A 26,189-nucleotide genomic window follows, 5' to 3' on the forward strand; every position below is an offset into this window, starting at 1 on the left:
TAGAACTGGCAAAATGAAGTGACTTCACTAAGTTGGGATTCAAACCTTGGTCCTCTGACTTCAAATTCAGGATATTACCCTTCCCCAAGCTGCCTTTCCCACAGGGAGGTGGACTTGTGATGAACTATGCACATTGCAGACCCAGATCCTCTTCATGACCAAAAAGTGCACACATCTTGCTAATTACACTGGCGAGCATCAGGGGTGTAGTCTGGGTCTGTGCAACAGAGCGGAGAAGCCTGGATCACTTGGATTTCGAACCCATGACCTTGGATCTCTTTAGCACAGTGGGCCAATGTTTTCTTCTCTGAAGAAACAGGATACTAGCTCTTGGAATCCATACCACCACCACCCCTTCTCTATTATACTCCCAGGGTTCTCATTTGAAATTTGGCACTATTGTACCTAAATAGGTTTTTGTTTGGTTTGGTCCAGTTTTCTTCATTAGAGGTCTCTGGTTTTGGAGAGTTCAGACGGTGCTGCTTGCTAAAATTCAGTGCATACATCCATAGCCTATATCCAACTGCCTGCAGTCTGAGGAGCAGGGAGTGAAGACAGGGAATTTGGAGCTCAAAATTTCAAATAAATGAATGTTAAATTTTTTTTTTTACATACAATTGGGAAAAAATAGACTATTAAAAAATAAAATAAATTTCAGTGCAAGTTCCTGGAACAAAGCTGTTCTCTGGTGTTCAGGGGAATGGAATTCTTAAGGGACTTCAACCATTAATGGGGGCGGTGTGAGTACAAATGTTCTGCCAGGACCTGAGCATAATGACTCAACCAGAGACTTTCAAATCATAATAGCAGAAGCAGCAGTAAAGGCTCCAATGAGTACACTCAGCTAATTACCTTGGAGACGTCTACTGCTCCTGGCACATGAAGGATCTTAAAAAGCAGACAAGAAGCACATGGATGGATTGCCCCTCATCTCCCCTTTTCTTTTGATTTGGAAAAAGGGGTAATGGTCACCAACCCCAAAAATAACTCTTGATGCTGGCCAGGAATTACTGAAAGAAAGACACATTGACCTAAAACTCTAATGGGAAATGATGAGATAATCTCAGGGAGTTCATGATCACCACTGATTGAAAGCCAGGGGTAGAAAGAATAGGCTGGCCAGGCTATTGGTTGGTTTGGAGTTTCTTTAGGTAAGTTGTGTTTTTTTTTTAAACCCTTGCCTTCTGCCTTAGAATCTGATTCTAAGGTAGAAGAATAGCAAGGGCTAAGCAATGTGGTTAAGGGACTTGCCCAAGGTCACACAGCTAGGAGGTGTCTGAGGTCAGATTTGAACCCAGGACCTCCTGTCTCTAGTCCTGGCTCTCAATTCACGCTTCAGGTAAGTTTTTAGAGTATAGAAAGAGACATTGATTCCTTCAACATTTATTAAGCCTACTATGTGATTCATTTGTTGGAAAGACAGAAAATGTGGACTTGCTTGGCTTTGTGACTTATTAACTCTTTGTTACCTTAAACAGACAACTTTTTCACTTAAAATTTTGGGGGGTTTTGTTTGTTTTTAAGGAGAATCAAGAAGAGAAAAGAAGAGACAGGAAATAGCAACTGTGACATAGCCTTGTAATAATTACATAAGAAGTGCTAAAACTAAAGATGACCTCAATGAAGGATATAAGCATTTGTTAAGAAACTACTAGGTGCATGATACTATATTAAGTACTGAGAAAACCAAGGCTGACTTGACCAGGGTCACACATCTAGTAAGTTATAGGAGACTGAATGTGAGTTGAGGTTCTTTTGATACAGAGTCCACTAAGCCACTTAGCTACCACCAGCTGATACCCAATCAAAAGGCATTGTCTTGCTTGGATATTCTGTTTATTCCCTATTGCCACTTCTAAACACTCTCTGGTGCCATCACTTTTCTCCTTGGAGGTAGACTCCATCCAAATTTATTAGCTAATACAGATCTCTATGGCAGTTATCTTCTAGCTCCTGGTACATCCTGTTTACTTTTTCAGTGAGTTCAGTAGCTGGCTGGGTCTCCCTCTCATTCTACCTCCTGTTCCCACAGTTGAAGATTTCAACATACACATTGATGTTCCCTCAAATGCTCTAATTTTTCAGTTCCTAAATCTAATCAACTTCCATGATATATACCTATATGCTTTAGCTACACATAGGAACTTGCGCTTTGTCATCATCTGCAAAGTTCTATTTCCATGCTAGAGAGCACTGACATTTCTTTATATGATCAATCATTCTAACACTCCTTACTTTTCCTACCCTTCTTTTCTATTCTCATCATGACCTCCAGACTCTCTCCTTCTCAGGCCATTGCACAGGCCACCTCCCCTGCTAGGAAGACACTCTCTTCCTAAGATCAACCCCTTCGAGAAATAAATTTTACATGACTGCCACTTCCGGACAATCTCTCCCTTCATAAAATTCTCATAATAATAATAAAAAAAAAACCACTAGTCATTTCTGCCAAAGAGTATAATCTTTGAACTGGAAAAGATCAACCAAAAATGGCAGGAAGAAAGTTGCTTTTAAAAGTATCTTGCTACAGTCAAATGTAATGGACTTCTCTACTAGCAGCAATGCAATGATCCAGGACAATTCTGAGGGACTTATGAGAAAGATGCTCTCCACATCCAGAGGAAGAACTGTGGGAGCAGAAACACCGAAGAAAAAACAACTGCTTGATCACATGGGCTGAGGGAATATGGTTGGGGATGTAGACTCTAAATTAACATCCTAGTGCAGATATCAATAATATGGAAATAGGTCTTGATCAATGACACATGTAAAACCCAGTGGAATTGTATGCCAGCTATGGGGGAAGAGGGGGGAAGGGGGAAGGGAAAGAACATGAATCATGTAACCATGGAAAAATATTCTAAATTAATTAAATAAAATTTTCAAAAAAATAAAGATTAAAAAAGTATCTTGATGAGCTCAAATAACAAAGTCACCTCAACTCCTCTTCTACCTTTCTTTTTATATTATCTTCACCATGAGGGCAAAGATTGTCTTTTTAAGTGCTTTTTAAGTGCTATCTCCAGCACTTAGCACAATGTCTGGTATATATTAAATGCTTAATAAATGCTTCTTTATTTGACTTGACTCTATCTCAGAGTACTGAAAGAATTATTATGTGTGGTTGTTTAATAGCAACCAGTGATTAAATATAATGGAAACATGGAAAACACAATGAAATATATGGAAAAGGATGGAAAAGAGAGGTGTCATAGTACCAGAGAGAAGTAGATGATCTGATTTTCAAAAAAAGATAAAAAAGTCATGTTTTTAAACTCTAGCAAGCTTTAATTTGATTGCTAGCAAAATTCGAAAAGCATTGATAAAATAATAGCTGGGGGGCAGCTAGATAGCTCAGTGGAAAGAGCCAGACTTGAGATGGGAAGTCCTAGGTTCAAATGTGACCTCAAACACTTCTTAGCTGTGTGAGCCTGGGCAAGTCACTTGACTCCAAGTGCCTAGCCCTTACTACCCTTCTGCCTTGGCAATGAAATTTACTATTGATTCTAAGACAGACTGCAAGGGTTTAAAAAAAAAAAGCTACTGAATAGCTGAAAAAGAAAACAGTGAGCACAAAAAACCAACACGAATTCCCCAAGTAAAGATTATATACCTAGAATTATAGAAATGAAAACAAAGATGAAAGGCAATTGAACCTTGATTAATTATAGTGTCTCCCTTGGCCCTGAGAATAGATAATAAAACACTTTCCTTCTCTCATTAAAGAGCCTATAAACAAGTAGTAGTGCACACAATGTCAGACATAGTCACTGTTTTGGTTGACTTTGCTTAACTGTTTCCCCTCCTATTTAAAGGAGAATTCAAAAGCAGAAACAGAGACCTTCAGAAAATAACCCCAATATATTAAAAAGCAGCAATAAAACTTAAAAAAAAATCAAACCAGTTCATCTTTCTCACTTCCTTTGTTGATAGTGAAACTAGATTTGTAAAACAAAATAATAAAAAACACTTTATTATTTATTATAAAGTGAACAAGATGGAGAGGTGTGGATTAGCAATAGGGCACTTGAGTTTTTTCTGAAGTGGCTGGATGTCAGTAGGACTGTTTTAGAAAGCAATTTGGAATGTGTCAATAAAGTGTCTAAAATGTTCATATCTTTTGATCCTGAGATTCCACTAGTAAGATTATGTTCGAACGAGGCCACTGATAAGAAAGTTATCATTTACAGGGAAATATTCATAGTAGTATTTTTGTAATAGCAAAAAACTGGCTACGATGTGGATGCCCATCAATTGAGGAATGACTAAACAAATTATAGTACAGGATTATAAGGCAATATTATTTTGTTTTAAGAAATTAGAAACATGATGAATTAAGAGATGCATGGAAAGATCTAGAATTAAAAACAATATACACATTGACTATAATAAATTTAACAGCTAGGTGGCACTAGGTGGCTCAGGGCTGGAGTCAGGAAAACTCATCTTCCCCAATTCATATCTGGCTTCAGATACTTCTTAACTATGTGACCCTGAGCAAGTCACTTCACCTTGTTTGCCTCAGTTCTTCATCTGTCAAATGAGCTGGAAAAGGAAATGGCAAGTATCTTTGCCACGAAAACCCTAAATGTGGTCATGAAGAGTCAGACATAACTGAAATGATTCAATGGCAAATAGTAATTTAAGTGGAAAGGACAATGCCCCCCCCCCAATTTTTTAAATGAGTATTTTAAAAATAAATAAATAAAAATATGAGAAGATGCCCACAACTTACCTCAGTGAAGAGTCAGGAAGCTCACAAGTATGAGATATTACATATATTTTCAGACTTTTATAATGTATTGATCATTTTGGTTGATTTTTCTCTTTATTTTTTGTGTTAAAATTTTTTTTTGTTCTATGAAAACACCTTCTGAGAAGGGAAGGGGGGAAGGCTATTGGGGAGATTTTGGTGATTTAAAAAAAGAAAGAAAAGCTAAAGATCAATTTTTCATAAAAAGTAGTAGTTGAATGGCTAGGTACATACTATGGTCATTAATGGCAGAAGGTCAATTTGGAAGGAAAACACTGGTGGGTTGCTCCAGGAATCTGTTTTGTCCTTTGCTGGTTAATGTATCAACCAACTGGATGAAGACACAAATAACATACTTAGCATATTTGCAAATGGCACAAAGGTAGGTGGATTGGCTAATACCTAGTGGAAATATTTCTTGGATTTGGAGTCAGGAAAAGCCTCCGTTTCAGTTCTGGCTACAAAGGAAATAATGGATATCAAGTGCTTCGTACACTATAAAGTGCTTTTAAATAATCAGCTCTGACTCTCTTCCCATTATATGACTGAGTTAGTACAGAAGAGATCTTAACAAGATTCACTTTTGATTTGGGGTAGTTGGTCTTTCAATTTAGAGATCTTGGCAAGCGAAGTCTAAGAAGATGAAATTAAATAGTGATAAATGGAAAGTCTTATGCATTAGTTGGAAAAAACTCAACTATACAGGTACAAGAGAAACAGATAGAAATAGATTTGGAAAAGATCTAGAGTTTTTTTAGGGGGCAGCTAGATGACTCAGTGGTTAGAGCATTGAGTCTGGAGTCAAGAAGACTGACTTTATCTTCCTGAATTTAAATCTGACCTCTGACACTTAGCTGGGCGTCCCCAGACAAGTCACTTGACCCATTTTTCTTAGTTTCCTCATCTGTCAAATGAGCTGGAGAAGGAAATGGAAAACCATTCTAGTATCTTTGTCAAGAAAACCCCAAATAGAGTCATGAAAAATCAGACACAAATGAATAACAACAACAAGCTTAATATGGTCCAATATTTTTATGTGGTATGGGAGTAAAAAAAAAAAGTTATCTTGAACTGCACTCAAAGGAATTGTGTTCAGAAGGAAGAACATGGTAATGCTTGCCACACTCTCTTGCCCCCAAATTCTACTGTAGAGTCCCTGCTCCCACGGCATTTAAAATCTAGTAAGAAGGACCACTCAATCAATCAATAAACATTTATTCTATGCTTACTGGGTGTGCCAGGGGTAGTAATAAACATTAAATTGGTAGGTGGGTAAATAGAATTCAGATTGGAATATAAGTACATAAGAGGAACGCAAACTTCTGTAAGAAGGAGGTGAAAATATTTGCAAAGGGAGAGAGAACTCAGAACCAAAAAACTTGGGAAATTTCACCTCCTGGTATTTGCCCTAAAAGAAAATTGAAGCCCTGATGTAAATGAAAAGAAAAATAAAGGGAAGCTTCATATCTCTGTAACTGTAATGAACAGTCTTGGTCCTCTGTACAGAATAAGAAATGTACCTCCCTTCACTGAAGGGGTGGAAGACCATATGTATGGAGTGGTGCATAGATGGTTAGATGGCATGGATGCCTAAGGTGCTTTAGTTTGTTTTTTTTTTCCCTTCTTTTTTTACAAGAGGAGGAGAGAGGTAGGGAAGTTCACTGGGCAAGGGAAACAAGAAATAGCCAGAAATAATCATTTTTTAAAAGGGGTCACAAAGAAAAAAGAAAGTTGTGGCTCAGGATTTTATGGAAACTGTAGCAGCAATGAAAATCTGGGACATTAAGCAAGTCACACAGAAAGAGGAACCATCTACCACTGAAGAGAGTCATAGAAATATTGAAGTCCAGTGGAGAAGAGAAGCTCTCCTAATGACTGAAAAGAAGTCCATTTGCCTCTGTTAGCAGGGTGGGACACATCTCCTATGATGTGTCACAAGAACAAAGGCTCCACATGCTAATATTGAGTTTTCTTGAGCTCTCAACTCCCCTTATCTCTCCGTTGCTCCCTTTCCACATTCAGAGTCCACTGCCATTCAAATAGACAAGCCATGAGGAATCTTTCATCATCCTTCCCTTTTTTATTGTTTGTTTTTTTAAACCCTTACCATAGAATCAATCCTATGTCTTGATTGTAAGGCAAAAGAATGGCAAAGTGACTAGACAATGGGGGTTCAGTGACTTGCCCAGGGTCACATAGCTAGGAAGTATCTGAGGTCATGTTTGAAACCAAGACCTCCTGTCTTTAGGTCTAGCTCTCAATCCATTGAGCCACCCATGCCGCCTTAACTAATTTTTATTTTATTTTAGAACAAAGATCAGTCTTGTCTCCTTCCCACTTCGAAGACCAAGAAAACAAAACTTATTACACATACATATATAGTCAAGAAAAACAAATTCTCATATATTACAATAAGGATTGAAGAGTTCAAAAACAAACCAAAAAAAAAAAAACCCAACTTCTGGAGATAACTTGAATTTGACAAACCATTCTTGCCTCAAATAGGACCGCACAAAGGCTGACAGATTAAATTAAACATGGCATTCCCCAACTTTTTGAAAAGGCTTCATTACATTTTGCAAAATGAGTTCTAATGCAGGAGGTCCTACTCAGACACTTCCCAGCTGTGTGATCCTGGGCAAGTCACTTAACCCCCATTGCCTAGCCCTTACCACTCTTCTGCCCTTGACTCCAAGACAGAAGGTAAGGGTTTAAAAAAAAATGAGTTCTAATGCTTCAATTACATTTTTACTGTCATTCAGATGAGGGGCCAGAACTTGTTAGACTCCTTTTATGCTTTGTGTATGGTATCCCTACAAGGGATTTAGGGAGAAATGCAGGGGGAATCAGGAAATCAGGTGTGATCCCTGCTGTGCCAGTCTGAGGTACCCTTCCTGGACTTGCGCTCCAGGTTCTTATTGAGAAGACAAAGGGAATTTCTTTTGTCCAGGGACTGGGGTTGGTGAAGAGGGTTGTTAAAATATTTGACTTCAAATCTGTAATCTACAAGAGGGTTTAAGGAAATTTGGACCTGCTTGTCTCTTTTATGACTTTTTTAAAGCTCTCTTTGTCTCTGTCTGTGTCTTTATCTCTGTCTCTGTCTGCCTCTCTCTTTTTTTTGTCTCTGTCTGTCTGTCTCCCTTATAACAAGGGATGGGGTAAGAAGGGAAAGAGGATCTTTCTCCATTTTTTCTGCCCTTATCAGTCTAGCCTGCTCCTCAATAAAAAGACACCCTGAATTTTATGTTAGGATTAAAAGGGACTGGGACTCTACTGTTCACATCTTCTAGTCTTCTGTAGAGTCGGTGTGGAGCAAGGAAAAAGAGCATCCTCAAGTAGACGTGGGCTTAAATTCCAGCTCCAAAACGGACCAGTTATGTGCCTTGGGGCAAGTCACTTCATTGATGTGAGCCTCAGTTTTCCTGTTTGCACAGAGAGAACACGTGCACTCTCTAAGTCATAGAATGATTGTGGGAGAAGTTGTTTTTTTCTGACCTTAAAAGAACTCTGTTTGAGCTCTTTTTATTGTTCATCTTTTCCAAATGCAGCCCTTGGACTAGCATGCACCTGAACTCTGATTGGAGGCATAAGCGAAGTGTGCCCATCTCTACAGATTGCTCTTACTCTGCCAAATGCCTCCAAATAGAGGATTGGCCCACTCCTGATTAGCCACAGAATTGCCGTGCCTAGGGATCCATATCCAGAACATTGTTTTTGAAGCCAAACTCCCTGGGTCTGACTCACAGCTCTGGCCTTAGTAGTATGACTTTGGGTACCTCTTTGGGCTTCATGATGGTCCACATTATGACATTTGATGTCTATTCTGATTCTATGACATGACTATGACATTCTCAAACAGACCTAGAACATCATACTCCATATGTGGCATGACCTTGCCATTGAGTCTTCTAATATTCAGCATTCTGTCCTTTGTGACTATCTAAACCCTGAGATTGGATCTAAAGCTGCTTTAGCCTCCCAGAAATCCTCTAGGAATCTGCCTCATCCTCAGAACTTAGAACACCAATAGTGGCCCAGACTGTTTTCCAATCTAAGAATCAAGTAGAATAAATCTCACACTATAGTCACACACAATGACACAAACAGGGTTTTTTTAAATTAATGAAGTTTCTTTTCTTCTTTTTTTTGGCTTTTTTTCTTTTTTTAACTATAAATAGTTTCTGATATAAATATGGTTTTATTTCCAAAGTCAAGACCATAGCCTGATCCCAGAAAGATTGTGGTCTAAACTCAAGATCAATCAAATGGAAGATTAGAAAATGCATTACTTCCAGGGATATGATAGACCCAAAGAATCAATTATTAAATTTCCCATGTGAGCATTTATGCCTCAGAAATAGCTACAAATCAGGGCGTGATTTACCATTTTGTTGATTTCTAGACTTAAGAAGGTGATGAAGAAAATGTTAATAATACAATAACTCTCTTAAAAAATTAATGTAGTTAAGCTTAAAAGTATGTCATGAGGTCTTGTTAAAAATTCACTGCTAGATTATATCCCATTTTCTTAAAAAACCAATCAAACAAACCTCTTACCTTCTATTTTAGAATTAATACTAAATTTTGATTCCAAGGTGGAAGAGCAGTAAGAGTAAACAATGGGGGTTAAATGACTTATCCAGGGTCAAACAGATAGGAAGTGTCTGAGGTCAGATTTGAATACAGGTCTTCCCATCTCTAGACCTGATTCTCTATCCACTGAGCCACCCATCTGCTCCCATCCTTTTCTTAATAGCTAATGATGAGATTTAACAATAATGCTTATTTCTCTATATGCCCCTACTCTCTGCTGCTTCTTTTTATTGTATAAAGCTACTAACCTCCTTTGGTCTGAATTGGGTCCTCCTCTCAGGATAGTTTTAACTTAACTGGAAACCTTTAGCAACAACTGCATAGATGTCATTGGGAAAATTCTGCCCAGTCCTCCTCCTGGCATACTTATCCCCTTTGGTCCAGATCATTTCATGGCTGCCATGGGTACCTCTGAGAAAATGAGTTCTGTACTCTGTGCAATGAGTAAGAGCCCATCCTTTCCATTTTTTTGTTTTGGTTGGGACTGAGTGAGTGGCATAGGAGAATCAGTCAACGATGGGTTATGATCTTTGTCTCTCATCTTATTCTATTACCTTTCTCCATAAACCCAACCTTTTTTACAAACTTTTCTATTACTCTTGAGGGCACCACCATATTTCCAGTTACCCAATCTTACAATATCTGTATCATCTTCAATTCCTGAATTTCCATCACCCTACTTATCCAGTCAGGTGCCACATCTCATCATTTCTCTCTCCACAATATCTCTTCCATCTCCTCCTCTCTATTCACATGGTCAGCACCATAGTTCATTTCCCCCTCCCAGGATATACAACCAAAAGAGCCTCCTATGTGGTCTTTGTCTCTGAAGTCTTTCCCACTCCCCTCTAGTTTCTAGAAAGACTTTCCTTAAGTGTACTTCTGACAAAGTCATTCTCCTCTATAAATTTTAGTGACTCCAGGATCAAATATTATTTAGTCTTTATCTCATCTTTAAAAATATATACTCTAGGGGCAGCTGGGTAGCTCAGTGGATTGAGAGCCAGCCCTAGAGACGGGAGGTCCTAGGTTCAAATCTGGCCTCAGACACTTCCCAGCTGTGTGACCCTGGGCAAGTCACTTGACCCCCATTGCCTAGCCCTTACCACTCTTCTGCCTTGGAGCCAATACACAGTATTGACTCCAAGACAGAAAGTAAGGGTTTTAAAAAATAATAATAATAAATATATATATATATATACTCTAAAAGACTGTCTGCCCTTTGATTCAGCCATAACATTGCTGGGTTTGTGCCCCAAAGAGATTATAAGGAAAAATACATGTACAAGAATATTCATAGCTGCACTCTTTGTGGTGGCAAAAAAAATTGGAAAATGAGGGGATGCCCTTCGATTGGGGAATAGCTGAACAAATTATGGTATATGTTGGTGATTGAATACTATTGTGCCCAAAGGAATAATAAACTGGAGGAATTCCATGTGAACTAGAACAACCTCCAGGAAGTGATGCAGAGTGAAAGAAGCAGAACCAGGAGAACATTGTACACAGAGACTGATACACTGTGGCACAATCAAATGTAATGGACTCCTCTACTAGCAGCAATGCAGTGATCCAGGATAATTCTGAGGGACTTATGAGAAAGAACGCTATCCACATCTGGAGAAAGAACTGTTGGTGGGGGCAGCTGGGTAGATCAGTGGATTAAGAGTCAGTCCTAGAGTCAGGAGGTCCTAGGTTCAAATCTGAACCCAGACACTTCCTAGCTTGGTGACCCTGGGCAAGTCACTTAACCCCCATTGCCTAGCCCTTTCTGCTCTTCTGCCTTGGAACCAATTCACAGAACTGATTCCAAGACACAAGGTAAGGGTTAAAAAAGAAAAAAAAGAAAAAAAGAAAGAACTGTAGGAGCAGAAACACAGAAGAAAAACAACTGTTTGATCACATGGGTCGATGGGATATGATTGGGGATGTAGACTCTAAATTTTCACACTAGAGCAAATATCAATAATATGGAAATAGATCTTGATCAATGACATTTGAAACCCAGCGGAATTGCATGTCAGCTATGGGAGGGGGTGGGAGGAAGGGAGGGAAAGAACATGAATCTTGTGACCCTGGAAAAATATTCTAAATTAATTAAATAAAAACATATTTTATGTAAAGATATGACTATCAACATAGACATAGACACATTATTAATAAATATGTAAATATATACAAAGGCAGATTGGTAGCACAGTGGATAGAACCTGGAGTCAAGAAGACCTGAGTTCAAATCAGCCTTGGACACTTATTGGCCATGTGACCCTGGGCAAGTCACTTAATATTGTTTGCCTTCGTTTTCTATCTGTCAAATCAGTTGGAGAAGGGGATGGCAAACCATTCCAATATCTTTGCCAAGAAAACCCTGAAAGGGACCACAAAGAATTGGACATGACTGAAAAATGACTGAATAACAACAAAATGTATTCATATGCTCAAAATACTAAACGTGTTTTTACTGATCAGGTGTTCAACTGGAAAAGTTTGAAGACCACTGCTCAAGACAATCATAACTTAGACCAAGGCCAAAGCTTCCCTTTAATGGAGAAATTTTCCCCAGACTTCTTAACATCTCCAAGGATGGATCCTTAATCTCAGTTTCCTCCAAACTTCTTCTCTTGCTACACAGGGAGATACATGGAGAAATAGGAAGGAGAAGAGACCGCAGAGGGAAGACTGGGCACTGTTGGTTAGGATATTAGATACAAGTTATTACTTACCTGATCGGTCGGTAGAATCATCAAATACAACCTCGAAGAAATATCCCGTATTCCGCACATGAAGACAACAAGATGGGTCATAGTAGATTTTCAGGGGCTTCAGGTGAGGGTCATAGACACTGTCTCTCCACTGGATATTGATAGGAGATTGTGCTGTGCCTCCTGGAACAGATACTGGACTTCTCCAGAGTGGATGTACTATAATCCAGAGAAAAGTAGTCAGTGATGATGAAGTCATTCTGCTACACACCCCATTAGCCCAGCCCAAAGTATTAGAACTTTGGGCAAACCAAGCTACCATTTGGATTTTGACTTTGTAAAACTAGAACAGAAATTGAACACTCTAAAAGAAAAGGAATCTAAGGTAATATTTAGTTGGCTTGGAAGCAGATTGTTAAATTTTCATGGTAAGCATTTATACTTTGCAAATCAGCAAACACTATAAATCAACATTTGATTTATTATTATGTTGATTTCTAGACTTAGAAAGTGATGGAGAACATGTTCATAATGTAGATTAAATTTTAAAACCTGTCATGCTTACATAGTTCTTTTGGAAAGTCAGTGATTAAGCACTTAAGTTCCTCATCCCTACCTCTATGCCCAATCCTGCATACAGAGGACTAGAGTTAGAATCAAGAAGATATGGGTTCAGTCTGCTTCTGATAACAATAATGTGGGATGGTAAGCAAATCACTTAACTTTTTTAGGCCTGTTTCTCCATTTACCTAATGGTGATAACCTAGAAATATCTGCCTCTTATTAGGTTGTAAGGCTCAAACAAGATTTTATATATTTAGGTGTATATATGTATATAATTATCATGATTATTCCCATTTTACAGTTGAGGAAACTGAGACAAATGCTGGTTAAGTGATGCATGATGCATATATATGTAAATATATATGCATCAATATTTGCTTTTCTGTGTTCATGTTGTTTCCTTCTAATAGAATGTAAACTCCTGAGAGGCCTGTTTGTTTTTTCTTTCTCTGTATCCTCAATCCTTGCTTCACTGGCTGGCACTTAATAAGTGGTGAATGAATGAATGAATGAATGAATGAATGAAATTAGACTGAAAAAGCATTTTAACTTCAATAAGTGTTTATTGTCTGTTTTCCATGGTGCTCTCTTAAAAACCAGTTTTCTGCCCATCAAAATTTTGGGTTTACTTGACATCCATTGCCAATGTCTCCAGCACAATTTTTTACTTCATTTTAGTGTTACTTTCATTGAATTTGCTCATGCTGGGTGAATTATCCTGATGCCCAAGATCCCTAAATGGCATGAACCCAAGATGATCAAGTATCACATGGGTCAATGGGCATAGGATTGGGGACATAGACTCTAAACGATCGCCCTGGTGCAAATATTAATAATATGGAAAGAAGTCTTGATCAATGACATGTAAAACCCAGTGGAATTGCGTATCAGCTATGGGAGGGGGATGAGAGGAGGGAGGGGAAAGAACTTGAATCATGTAACCATGGAAAAATATTCTGAATTAATTAAATAAAAATTTTCAAATTAAAAAAAACTCCAAGATGATCAAGTACATGGCCCCCACTGATATTTATTGGCAAAGTACCAAGAAGGGTCCTTGTCATTCCCTTGTGAAGTTCACCAATGTAAGGGGGTGTTAAAGATGTTGAGTGTAGGGCTGTGGTACTAAGAAGGGGTCATATTGAAGTGGAGAAGGGGGTGGGACTCTCAAGTTGTACCAATAATGATTTAGCTCTCACAGGTCCTACCAAGTTGGCAAAGTTTGAAGGACCAGGTCAGGAATTGAGTGTTTGCTCTCCAAGGAAAAACCTAGCTAAGTTCCTAGTGGATCATCATTAGGTTGGCAGCTGGTGATGAATCTTTAAACCACAGAAACAATTCATGATCATCCACTGAATTATAACGAGTTGTGACCTTTGCTGGTAAAGGGAATGCTCAACCCCTACAAAATTCCACATCATGGAATTATAAGTCAATGATGATAGGGTTTCATTCAAAGAGATGCAAGAATGCTTGATTGAGTTCTGTTCTTGTCATCTGCTAGCCATGCTAAAAGGAAATCATACTTAATTAGGGAACCACAGAGTGACAATGCTAAAGCGAGGGGCAGGTGATGGAAGGCAGGGGGCGAGCAACTTCGTTTGTGGGACTTAGATGGATATGAGGCACTGGCAAAGCAGGCACTAAAAAAAACTTTCTTCCTCCACATTTTTATGTGGATCAGGTTGAATGTTGCTCACACAGGTATATTTCTAAAAATGTAGAAAAAAAATTCAAAGATCATAGATTTAGAGCTTGAAGGTACCATAGAAGCCATTGAGTCCAACCTCATTTTATAATTTAGGAAACTGAGGTACAGGGAAGCTAATTGAATCTTCCAGGCTCACACAATTATGAACCATCTGAGGCAGGATTTAAATTGCAGTCTTCTTGGGTTCCATCCACTATCCCATGGCACCTTTTAATATCAATATGATCAAAAGGATTAGCTAGGTTGGGCTAAGTTTCCACTGTTGAAACAAAATAGAAAATAGAGATAATTATTGGGTGAGCCTAACTAAAGAATTTCCTTACATTTTAGCTTCAATATCAGCAGTATATAAAGTGGATAGAATGTTGGATGTATCATCAAGAGACATTAAGAGCTACATTTGGCTCTTTAAAATTACACGAGCTTGATCAAGCTATTTATTTTCTCTGAGCCTCAAGTTTCCTCATCTATAAAGTAGAGGTGACAGACTTTGTAGAGCAAGCCCTTTATAGTCTTCAGTGACTATGTGAATTATCATTGGAGGCTCATCCTTAGTTGTATTTACTTGAAACATGGCATCACAATGGTCTTGCAATAGATAACTTTTTAATGATCTAGGCTAAAAGGCTTTTCAGCAAGGCCAACAAAACTTCATTTAGTAGTAAGTCAATTTGTATAAAATTGTGTAAATTCAGGAGGAAAATTGGGACCTTGTGATGCCTCCACAACATTATAGAAGCCTATAATAACCATTCCTTCCCTGAGTTGACAGCTGGTATCATTGCCCAAATAGCTTCCATTCATTCTTTCACACCTCTCTAGCCCCACTCATTTAGGTCTTATGGAGACAACAGAAAGATGTGAGATAGGAAAAAATCACCATGAAGATAGGGTGTGGGGAAAAAAAACTAGCCAGGGAAGGAAGGAAAAAGGCAGACTTGTGAAGGCACAAAGGAAGCTGGTTCATTAAGCCATTCAGAAGAAAAAAGTTGGAGATTGTAAGAAAAATGAAGTAAATTTTACCCCTGGAATTAATTTTTGAATTTGGTCCTAGATAAAATATTCTAATTAATGTAACAATAAAATTGCATATATTGTATACTGGAAGATATGTCCATCATCCAATAAGAAATATTTATTATGCTCTAATTCTATTCTTTCTGAACAAAAGTCCTCTGGTACATGGCAAGGGAGTGACTCTGAGTTATTCAAGGCTATGCCAGTGAGACAATTTGCACACATCCTACCAAACTGAAAAGCCTTAGAATGCTGTCAGGGGACCTGCCCAGTTAGGGGAAGAGGAACTCATCACTAGAAGGTTCTCACTAGATTATGAATTCTTTGACCATGGTGACCTGTGAAATAAATTTTAAAATATAACAGCAACAATGTGGCTCCCAGTCCTTGGGTACTCCCTGAGCACCATCCACAAACATTATCAAGGTGATGGACTCCTGGAAGACTTGTGATCCTTATTCACATTGTAATTACGTCCTTCAGATGACAAGCCTTCCATGGGGTCTCCATTGCCTACCAAGTACCAGATAAACTCCTGATCCTGGCCTTAAAGATCCTTCACAACTTAGCTCTAATCTCTCTTCCCATGACTCATTTCATGTTGTTCTTCTTTACACGCTCTGCACTCCAACCAAGTAAGCTACTCTCTGGTGTCCTATCCTTTCTTGGCTTCATGCCTTTGCTCATGCCATTACCCAGATCAATAATGGGGTCCTTTGTCTTCTGCCTCACCCCATTTCTATCTGTGGAAGTCTATCCTTCTTTAAAGGTACAACTGCATGGCTTTGTCCATGAAGCCCTCTCTGAGCAACCTTCCTGTACCCTGCAGAGAAGGTACTATTTCTTGCCTCGATTTTTTCATTATATTTTGTTTGGATCTATCTTTTTTATTTGCCTTAATCTTTATCTGAGTTATTTGTGGACATTTTTTACCTATGTCCTATTCCGTTAGAATGTAAGCTTCTTGAGACCAGAGGCCCATGGCCTGTATCTCATAGAATTCATTGAAGAAGCACCACCCCCATTTTAACCATCTCCTGTACTCTTTCCATATGTCAGAACGCATAAGCCATACATAAACCAATCATTCATAAACCCTCATCTCCTTCTGTCAAAGTACAAATGGAAGGTGTATTTCCTAAGCATGCTTTCAGCTAGGTAGTATGATAACATCATCAGGATAAAAGTGAAGCCCCTGCCAGAATTGAGATGGAAGCTTCTAAGGGGAAAAGAATACAAGATCAGTGTTAGAGAGATGTCCAAAAAATGTATAGAGTTAAAAACAAACAAACAAAAAAACCCCATTACCTTCTGTCTTAGAATGAATACTGAAAAACAGTTCCAGGGCAGAAGAGTGCTAAGAACTGGGCAATTGTGGTTAAGTGACTTGCCCAGGGTCACACAACTAGGAAGTATCGGAGGCCAAATTTGACCCAGAACCTCACAACTCTAGGTCTGGCTACCCCAAATTAATGTATTCTTAATCTTGCTGATAGAATGGTATGTGAGTAGAGAAAGTAAAAGTTATGTTTGGAGGATAAGGAATATTCCAGCCTAGATAGAGCAGAGGATAACCCTATTAATGTGGATCAGGAAAAGGTCCTAGAGGACCTGGGATCACATTGTAACTACTACCTTATAGTTTCATATAGTCCTTATAACAACTTTGTGTTCTAAATGGTATAAATATCGTAGTTCTACAGCTGAGGGAATAAGCTTAGAAAGCCTAATTCTACACAGTAATTGAAGATAGTATGACAAAAAGAGTGATGACAATCTGAGTAAACTCTGCCCTGGTGGAAAACATTTAGAGTATTGTTCTAGGAACCACATTTTGAGGAGGAAATTGTCAGGCATGCTCTAAGGACAGTAAAAAGATGTCAGAGATATTGGGGACCGGTCATATTAAAATGAACTAAGACCTAGAGAAGAGGGCTTAGTGGGAACATGACTGCTATCCTTGAATATCTGAAGGCTGTCATTTAGAAGAGTTATTATGCTGGTCCTTGTGGACCCCAGAGGAAAGAACAAAGAGCAAAAAGTAGAAGCTTTGGAGAGGCAAAAAAAGCCAACAAAAAACCACTTTCTAATAATTAGAATTGTTTTGAAGTAGAATGGGTTAACTCAGGAAGCACTTGAGATCTTTAAATGGATAAGAAGGAGTCTACTTGTCAGGATATTGTTGAGAGTATTCCCATGTGCACACACTACTCTTAATTCAAGAATAACCATTTATTGACTTACGGAATTTATTCCTATTTCTTGGAACACAGGAGCCTCTGGTGCATGCTCTCTCTGGTATCATCTGATGACTCCTGGAACTACCTCTCACCTGCTTGCCAAAAAACAGGGAAGTCAAACCTCTGAGGTTGTTCAAGACCAACATCTTAGCCCTGGATATCTTGGGCTGTTCTCCTCTTGAGCCCCGATGTTTCACAGAACCCCCTTTGGACAGTCTGGTTTATATCTGGAATAGTACACTGGTGGATGGATTCTTGCTCCCCTTTGAGGAAGATTATGCCCAAGCTGGACTGCGCCTCCCACACCATACAGAAGGCCACCTAAATATCGGAGCCAAATAGTTAATCTTCAAACTATCCCCATCCAGACCTTGCACCCTAGACAACACTGAATTTTGTTTGACGATAGAGTAGGACAACTGAGATTGGCTGTATAGATCTAATTTGTGTCTCTGTCCTTTGGTATTGTCAACATGGGTTAGTTGACCAACATGATGGGTGAATAATTCTCAGAATAGGGCTTAAAGAAGAAAACAAGATAAATGAGAGCGTATGTGATCTTGGCCCTTGGTGAGAGATTACCCTGGAGCTTGAAGATATAAGGCTTTATCTAAATCACACATTTAGAAAGAATGAAAAATTAGTACCTTGACACTTTAGAAATAACCTCCTTGACACAGAATCGGTCTGAAGCAAAATTATGGAGTTGTAAAGTTTGCCTGCCTGGCTTCCCTTTTCTCGCACCTCTCCCTATCTCCACTTTACATTTCAAGGACCTCAATTCTTCTCAGATATCTAAGATAATATTGTCATAGCTGTAAGGGATCTTAGCAGTCATTCAGTCCAATCTCTTTCTTTAATAGATAAGGAAATGTATCACACTAAAATCAGATAGGAACTACATTTTAATCTGCTTTGTTCCCAACTCAAGAGTGTTGTGTGTCCCCTGTCCCCTGTGATCCACAGATGGGATTTTTTACCCTTCTAGTTTAAATAACTTCCAAGGGCTTATAGCTCTCAATTTCTCCATTATAGCTGGGGTACTATTCTGTTCCTTACTGTAAAGCCTGAACATTGGGTAATCCAAACAAACAACAAATGCAGAGTTGTCCAATTGACATGAACAGAACTGTACTATATAGTTCTTTATCACTATGATAATATCATATTGGTATCACTAACCCTGCTAAATTTGAAATAATTAGGTTTGAGAAATAGTGCTGAGTATTAGAATCTGGCAGACTATGTAATTTGAAAGCTAGCACAGGTTAAAACATAAGTGATTTACTTTTAGTTGAGAACTAGAGGTTATAAAGAGAAAAAATTCAATGCATACCTTATACCACGCCATCTTCCTGAGCTCAAATCTGACCTTGGACACTCATTAGCTATGTGACCCCAGGCAAGCCACCTAAGTCTATTTGACTTAGTTTCCTCATCTCTATTCATTCATTTATTTATTTATTTGTTCATTCATCCATTTATTTATTTATTCATTCATTCATTTATTCCTTCCTTCCTTCCTTTGTTTATTTATTTATTTGTTTGTTTGTTTATTTATTTATTTAAACCTTGCCTTGGAGGCAGCTTGGGGTGTATGGGGTGTTCAGGGAGGGGTAGTATCTCTGGTATGGAGGGCTTTTCAACAGGCAGGCTAAACCTTGTGAGAGTAGCCAGTGTGTCATAGACCCCTGGTGAACCAGGGCTTTGCTCACCCAGCATGTGAAGACTGCTTCGGAGAACAGACAGAAGGAACCAATAAGAAGGTTCAAAGCTGATATGGTGACGCAGCAAAGCACTACGGAGTACTTAGGGCGTGTTGGAGCACAAAGGACAACACGGCCATCCAATGCAGCTGAGGAAGTCTCCAGATGTAACGACTTTTCATGCCACTGGACCCAGGCTTCCAATACCGAGAGAGTGGGACTGTTTCTGTGCATCGACTTTTCCACTTAAATCTCTTTCATGCACAAGTATCTTTGTACACACTCATCTATCCTAACCCGTTCCACCCTCTTCAAGACCTGCAGCGATGGGGGAGTGGTGATGCAACAGGTGTAGCTGACCACTGGCAGTTGTAGTCACAATCCTGCATGTAGGCGACCAACAGACCAGTGGTCGTTGGGCTCTGTAGGGCAGCAGAGACATTCGGCAGCATGCTGGGCGACTGAGCAGCCCTCTCTAGGACAGCACTGCTCACCCTAATCAAGGGAGGGGACTAGAAAAAGTGTCCCAAACATTGCCTGCCCTACAAACACCCGGTCAGCACACAGGCGGCTGGCGGGTCATCCCTTTAAGCTTTTGAAATCAAAGGAAACAAAATACAAAGAAACTCCTACTAGGAGCATGGAACATCAGAGCATTACTTGATAGAGAGAATACCCCAAGAGAGAGAAGAACAGCTCTAATCCGTAAAGAACTGGCGCAATATAACATGGACATCGCAGCCTTAAGCGAAACATGCTTACCAGAAGAGGGATCACTCAGTGAACCCACCACTGGATACACCTTCTTCTGGAAAGGTAGAGCCACAAATGAAGACAGAATCCACGGTGTTGGCCTGGCTATCAAGACCAGTTTGCTCAAACAGCTGCCAGACTTGCCTGCGGGCATCAGCGAGAGGCTCATGAAGACCCGTTTGCCTCTCAGCAAAGACCTGTATGCCACAATCATCAGCGCATATGCCCCTACACTGACCAGCACAGAGGAGACCATCGAGCAGTTCTACTCTGACCTGAGTGCCGACCTGCACTCAGTGCCCACAAATGACAAGCTGATACTACTGGGAGACTTCAACGCCCGCGTTGACCAGGACCATGAAAGATGGAAAGGAGTGCTCGGCAAACATGGCGTGGGCAAAATGAACAACAACGGCCTACTGCTACTCAGCAAATGCTCAGAGTTCGAACTCACCATCACGAACACTGTGTTCAGAATGGCGAACAAATATAAAACAACGTGGATGCACCCACGATCAAAACAGTGGCATCTCATTGACTACATCATTGTATGCCGGCAAGACATCCAGGATGTACAGATCACCAGAGCCATGAGAGGAGCTGAATGCTGGACAGACCACCAATTGGTTAGAGCGACTCTTCAAATGCGCATTGCGCCTCGCCATCCAAAACACGCCCAGACAGTTCGCACATTTTACAACGTGAGTCGTCTTAGAGATCCATCTTATTTGCAAACATTCCAGTCCTGCCTGGACCAAGCTGTCTGTCAAGGGACCACTAACTGGGAGCTCAACCAAGAAATGGAACCAGTTCAGAGATGCAGTGAAGGAAACATCAAAGGCAGTCCTAGGCCCCAAACAATGCAACCACCAGGACTGGTTCCCCGAGAACAACACTGCTATTGAAGACCTATTGAGCAAAAAGAACAAAGCCTTTATGGAGTAGCAACATAACCCAAACTCTGCTCCTAAAAAGGACAGATTCAAGTCTCTCCAAGCCACGGCACAGCGTGAGATCAGGAAGATGCAAGACCAATGGTAGGGGAAAAAAAAGGCAGAAGAAATCCAGCGCTTTGCTGATACGAAAAACTACAAACAATTTTTCAGTGCCCTCAAGACTGTCTATGGGCCATTAAAACCCACCACCACTCCCTTGCTATCCTCTGACGGTGACACTCTCATAAAAGATAAAAAAGGCATCAGCAACAGGTGGAAAGAACACTTCAGTCAGCTTCTCAATTGACCTTCTTCAGTCAACCAAAGCGCCCTTGACCAGATCCCCCAAAACTGCACCATCGAACAACTTGACGTCCCTCCTTCAATAGAGGAAGTCCAAAAAGCCATTAAACAAATGAGTACAGGCAAGGCACCCAGTAAAGACAGGGTCCCAACTGAGTTGTTTAAGGCCCTAAAGGGAAAGGCACTTCAGGCATTCCACATAGTGCTGACCAGCATATGGGAAGAGGAAGACATGCCCCCAGAACTCAGAGATGCCTCCATCGTAGCCCTATACAAGAACAAAGGCACACGAGCAGCCTGTGACAACTCCAGAGGCATCTCACTACTCTCCACTGCTGGAAAGATCCTCGCCCGTGTTATACTCAACAGACTCCTGTCATGTTTCAGAGAAGAACCTGCCTGAATCACAGTGTGGCTTCTGACCAGATCGCAGCACCATCGACATGGTCTTTACAGTGAGGAAAATGCAGGAAAAATGCCTTGAGCAGAACCTGAGTCTCTACATTGTCTTCATAGACCTGACAAAGGCGTTCGACACAGTGAACAGGGTCGCATCGTGGGTGATCCTCAGCAAGCTCGGTTGCCCAGCAAAATTCATCAAACTGATGCAGCTCTTTCATGTCGACATGACAGGGGAAGTCCTATCTGGTAGAGAGACTTCTGATCGCTTCAACATCTCCAATGGTGTGAAACAAGGCTGCGTCCTTGCTCTGGTGCTATTCAACCTATACTTCACCCAAGTATTACGACATGCTGTGATGGATCTAGACCTCGGCGTCTACATCAAATACCGACTGGATGGCTCACTATTTGACCTTCGCCGCCTGACTGCAAAAACAAAGACAACAGAGAGACTCATCCTGGAAGCTCTCTTTGCAAATGACTGTGCTCTCATGGCCCACCAAGAAAATCATCTCCAAACCATTGTGGACAGGTTCTCCACCGCAACAAAACTGTTTGGCCTGACTATCAGCCTCAGCAAAACAGAGGTGCTGTTCCAACCCGCACCAGGGAGGCCAATGAACCAGCCGTGCATTACAATCGACGGCACACAGCTTTCTAACGTCAACACTCTCAAGTACCTGGGCAGCACCATCGCCAACGACGGGTCCCTAGACCATGAGATCAATGCCAGGATCCAAAAGGCCAGCCAGGCACTCGGGTGACTGTGCTGCAAAGTCCTCCAACACAGAGGTGTAAGCACTGCGACGAAGCTCAAAGTGTACAACGCAGCGGTCCTCAGCTCGCTCCTGTACGGTTGTGAGACATGGACACTGTACCGGAAGCACATGAAACAGCTGGAGCAATTCCACCAACGCTCCCTCCGGTCAATCATGACGATCCGATGGCAGGACCGAATCACTAACTAGGAAGTCCTCGACAGAGCCAACTCCACCAGTATCGAAGTCATGGTCCTCAAAACCCAGCTACGATGGTCTGGACTCGTCATCCGCATGGACCCACAGCGAATACCAAGACAGGTATTCTATGGTGAACTGTCAGCTGGACTCAGGAAACAAGGCCGACCAAAGAGAAGATTCAAGGATCAGCTAAAGTCCAACTTGAAGTGGGCTGGCATTACACCAAAGCAACTAGAACTCGCTGCCTCTGACAGAAGCAGCTGGCAAACCCACATTCACCAGGCCGCCACCACCTTTGAAGATGAGCGACATCGACGTCTTGCCGCTGCGCGTGAACGCCGACACCAGGCCACAACCGCACCTCCCGTAACAACTGGCGTCCCATGCCCCATGTGCCACAAACTCTGCGCCTCAGCCTTTGGACTCCAAAGCAATATGAGGGCACATCAATAGATGATAATGCAAAAAAGACAAGAGTCATTCTCGGACACCGAGAGACTCAATGGATTGAGAGCCAGGCCTAGAGATTGGAGGTCCTAGGTTCAAATCTGACCTTAGACATTTCCCATCTATGTGACCCTGGGCAAGTCACGTAACCCCCATTGTCTAACCCTTACCACTCTTCTGCCTTGCAACCAATATACAGTATTGATTCCAAGACAGAAGGTAAGGGTTTAAAAAAATAAATAAATAAAATAAAACCCTTACTTTCCAACTTGGGATTAATGTAATATAATGGACTTCTCTACTAGCAGCAGTGCAATGACCCAGGACAATTCTAAGGGATTTATGAGAAAGAACACTATCCACATTCAGAGAAAGAACTGTGGGAGTAGAAACACAGAAGAAAAACAACTGCCTGATCACATGGGTAGATGGGGATATTATCGGGGATGTAGACTCTATATGATCATTCTATTGCAAATATTAATAATATGGAAATAGGTCTCGATTAATGACACAAGTAAAACCCAGTTGAATTGCTCATTGGCTAAAGGAGGGGGGAGGGAGAAGGGGAGGGAAAGAACATAAATCATGTATCCATGGGAAATTATTCTAAATTAATTAATTAAATAAATACATTTAAAATAGAAACAAAACAAAACAAAATAATAAAGTTTGAGGTGTCCAGCCCTACAAAGGTGAAACTAAGTCACTGAGGTCCTGAACAGGGATATCTACTTTGCCCAGATGGCTCAAGGCTGATGGAATCTCATGACCAGGCCTCACTCCTCAGATGACTCCTCCACTCCTACCCCTCAATGATAAAGTAATTAGAAGGAGTTTAGAGCTCTCAGTCTACCTCCTTATTACATGTTGACCAATTAGGGGTTGCCTTTCCCATTTCAGGGGAGTCTCAGTAATTTGCTTTCAGCAAGACAGAATTGGATTTATACTGACCCAGGATGCTTCTTTGGCATCTTTTATCATTGACTATCAATTAATTGATTATTGGCTAGACTATCTAATTAATTGATTTTTCATACCCAGAACTTTGTCTCTCAGAATTTTATTCACGACAAAGTTATTTTTAAAGATGAATTTTGGTGAATTGTAGGAAGGTGGTGGAATAAGGTAGGAAATTACCTGGCTGTCTAAAATTCTCTAACAAATAACTTATAGTAATGTCTCAAAATGAACTTTAGAGTCATGGAACTAATTAGAAGTCTGGGTAAAGTAGTCATTCTGCCTAAGACAACTTGGTAGGATATTAGAAAGGATCTGGCCACTGAGTCAACAAACAAAGAGCCCTAGGGGAAGCTGTGTTGGGGTAATCTCAGCTTCTGAAACTTTCATCCCACAGACTGTGTAAGGGTTGAATGGTTGGTTGATCTTAGGAAAATTGAGAGGAGTCTTCTGTTGGTGGTGGAAGGTGGTGCCCAGGCTCACTAACCAGACTGGGTTCCAGGCTGTGGCTTCAAGCTAGGAGAAATAAGTACAGATTGGTGGTTGTGGTTGTAGAGGGAAGTGGGGGGGGGTCCTATGGCCACTCCCTGGAGAATGGAGCCCCTGGTTTTATTTCCAGGACAGAGAAGCAAACTAAAGCTTGTAGGTGGAAGAACACAAGGAGCAAGAGTATTTGTGGTGGCAGAAGTACTGGGGGACCTGCAACTCAGATATGGAAAGGAATACCTGAGGTCACTAGTGGACAAAGACATGAGCCACACCTGGCATTGGATGATAAAACATTGGAAAGAAAAAAAAGTCAGACTCCCAGATCCAGCTCAAAAACAACAATATGAAAAACCTGATGTTTGAGATATTATTTCCTATACTTCAAGATTAGAGCCTGATCTCTAGCATAAAGTTAACATGCAATAAATAGTTGGCTTTTAAAAAAATGAGTAAACAACAGAGAAACAACCCAACTACAGATAGCTACTATGATGATAGAGAAAATCAGGGTTCAAATTCAGAAGACAGTGAAATAAAAATATCTACTTTTAAAGCATCAGAGAAAAATGTAAAATGGTCACAAGCCCAAAAACAGGTCTTAAAAGAACTTTTAAAAGATTTTAAAAATCAATAAGAGAGATTAAGGATAGTAGTAGTCTCTCGGAAGCCAAGAATGACGATTGTCTTTGTACATGTGCACAAAGACACTTGTGCATGAAGGAGATTTAAGTGGAAAAGTCAATGCACAGAGACAGTCCCACTCTCTCGGTGTTGGAAGCCTGGGTCCAGTGGCACAAAAAGTTGTTACACCTGGAGACTTCCTCAGCTGCATTGGGTGGCCATGTTGTCCTTTGTGCTCCAACATGCCCTAAGCACTCCACAGTGCTTTGCTGCATCGCCATCTCAGCTGTTGAACCTTCTTGTTAGTTTCTTCCGCCTGTTCGGCCGAAGAGCTTAAGGAAAATTTAGGAGACAACTAACAGTAATGCAAGAAGATAAAGATAATTATGTCAAAAAGTCAAACAACTGGAAAAAGATCAAAAAACTTACAGAAGAAAATACTGTCTTAAAAATTAGAATTGGTTGAAGGTAAACTAATGGCTTTTAAGACACCATTAAATAATCAAACAAACTCAGAATAATAAAAAAAGTGAAATGTCACATTTTAAAAACAACTGAAAACAGATTGAAGAGAGGCAATATAAAAATCACTAGGCTAACTTGAGAGTCATAATTTTTTTTTTAAATATATTTTATTTGATCATTTCCAAGCATTATTCGTTAAAGACATAGATCATTTTCTTTTCCTCCCCCCCACCCCCCATAGCCGACGCGTAAGTCCACTGGGCATTAGATGTTTTCTTGATTTGAACCCATTGCTTTGTTGATAGTATTTGCATTAGAGTGTTCATTTAAAGTCTATCCTCTGTCATGTCCCCTCAACCTCTGTATTCAGGCAGTTGCTTTTTCTCGGTGTTTCCACTCCCATAGTTTATCCTTTGCTTATGAATGGTGTTTTTTTTCTCCTGGATCCCTGAAAGTTGTTCAGGGACATTACACCGCCACTAATGGAGAAGTCCATTACGTTCGATGATACCACAGTGTATTAGTCTCTGTGTACAATGTTCTCCTGGTTCTGCTCCTCTCGCTCTGCA

At 40.3% G+C, this 26,189-nt stretch overlaps 1 protein-coding gene across 3 annotated transcripts in view; it reads right to left on the bottom strand.

Annotated features, from left to right (window-relative positions):
• CA5A (carbonic anhydrase 5A) overlaps positions 1-17,901 on the bottom strand; it is a 60,409-nt gene extending 42,508 nt beyond the window's left edge. For 2 of the 3 annotated variants that reach the window (XM_007477277.3, XM_007477275.3), the window contains exons 1-2: positions 17,585-17,900; positions 12,070-12,267 (exon numbers count right to left, since the gene is read on the bottom strand). In XM_007477277.3, coding sequence (XP_007477339.1) covers positions 12,070-12,267; positions 17,585-17,726 — 340 coding nt within the window. In that variant the 5' untranslated portion in view covers positions 17,727-17,900. Of the gene's footprint in view, positions 1-12,069; positions 12,268-17,584 lie in introns of all 3 variants that reach the window. The other variant, XM_007477276.3, reaches the window with a different exon arrangement.
• Positions 17,902-26,189: the final 8,288 nt, after the last annotated feature.

Source organism: Monodelphis domestica, chromosome 1 (assembly GCF_027887165.1).
Source record: "Monodelphis domestica isolate mMonDom1 chromosome 1, mMonDom1.pri, whole genome shotgun sequence".
NCBI lineage: Eukaryota > Metazoa > Chordata > Mammalia > Didelphimorphia > Didelphidae > Monodelphis > Monodelphis domestica.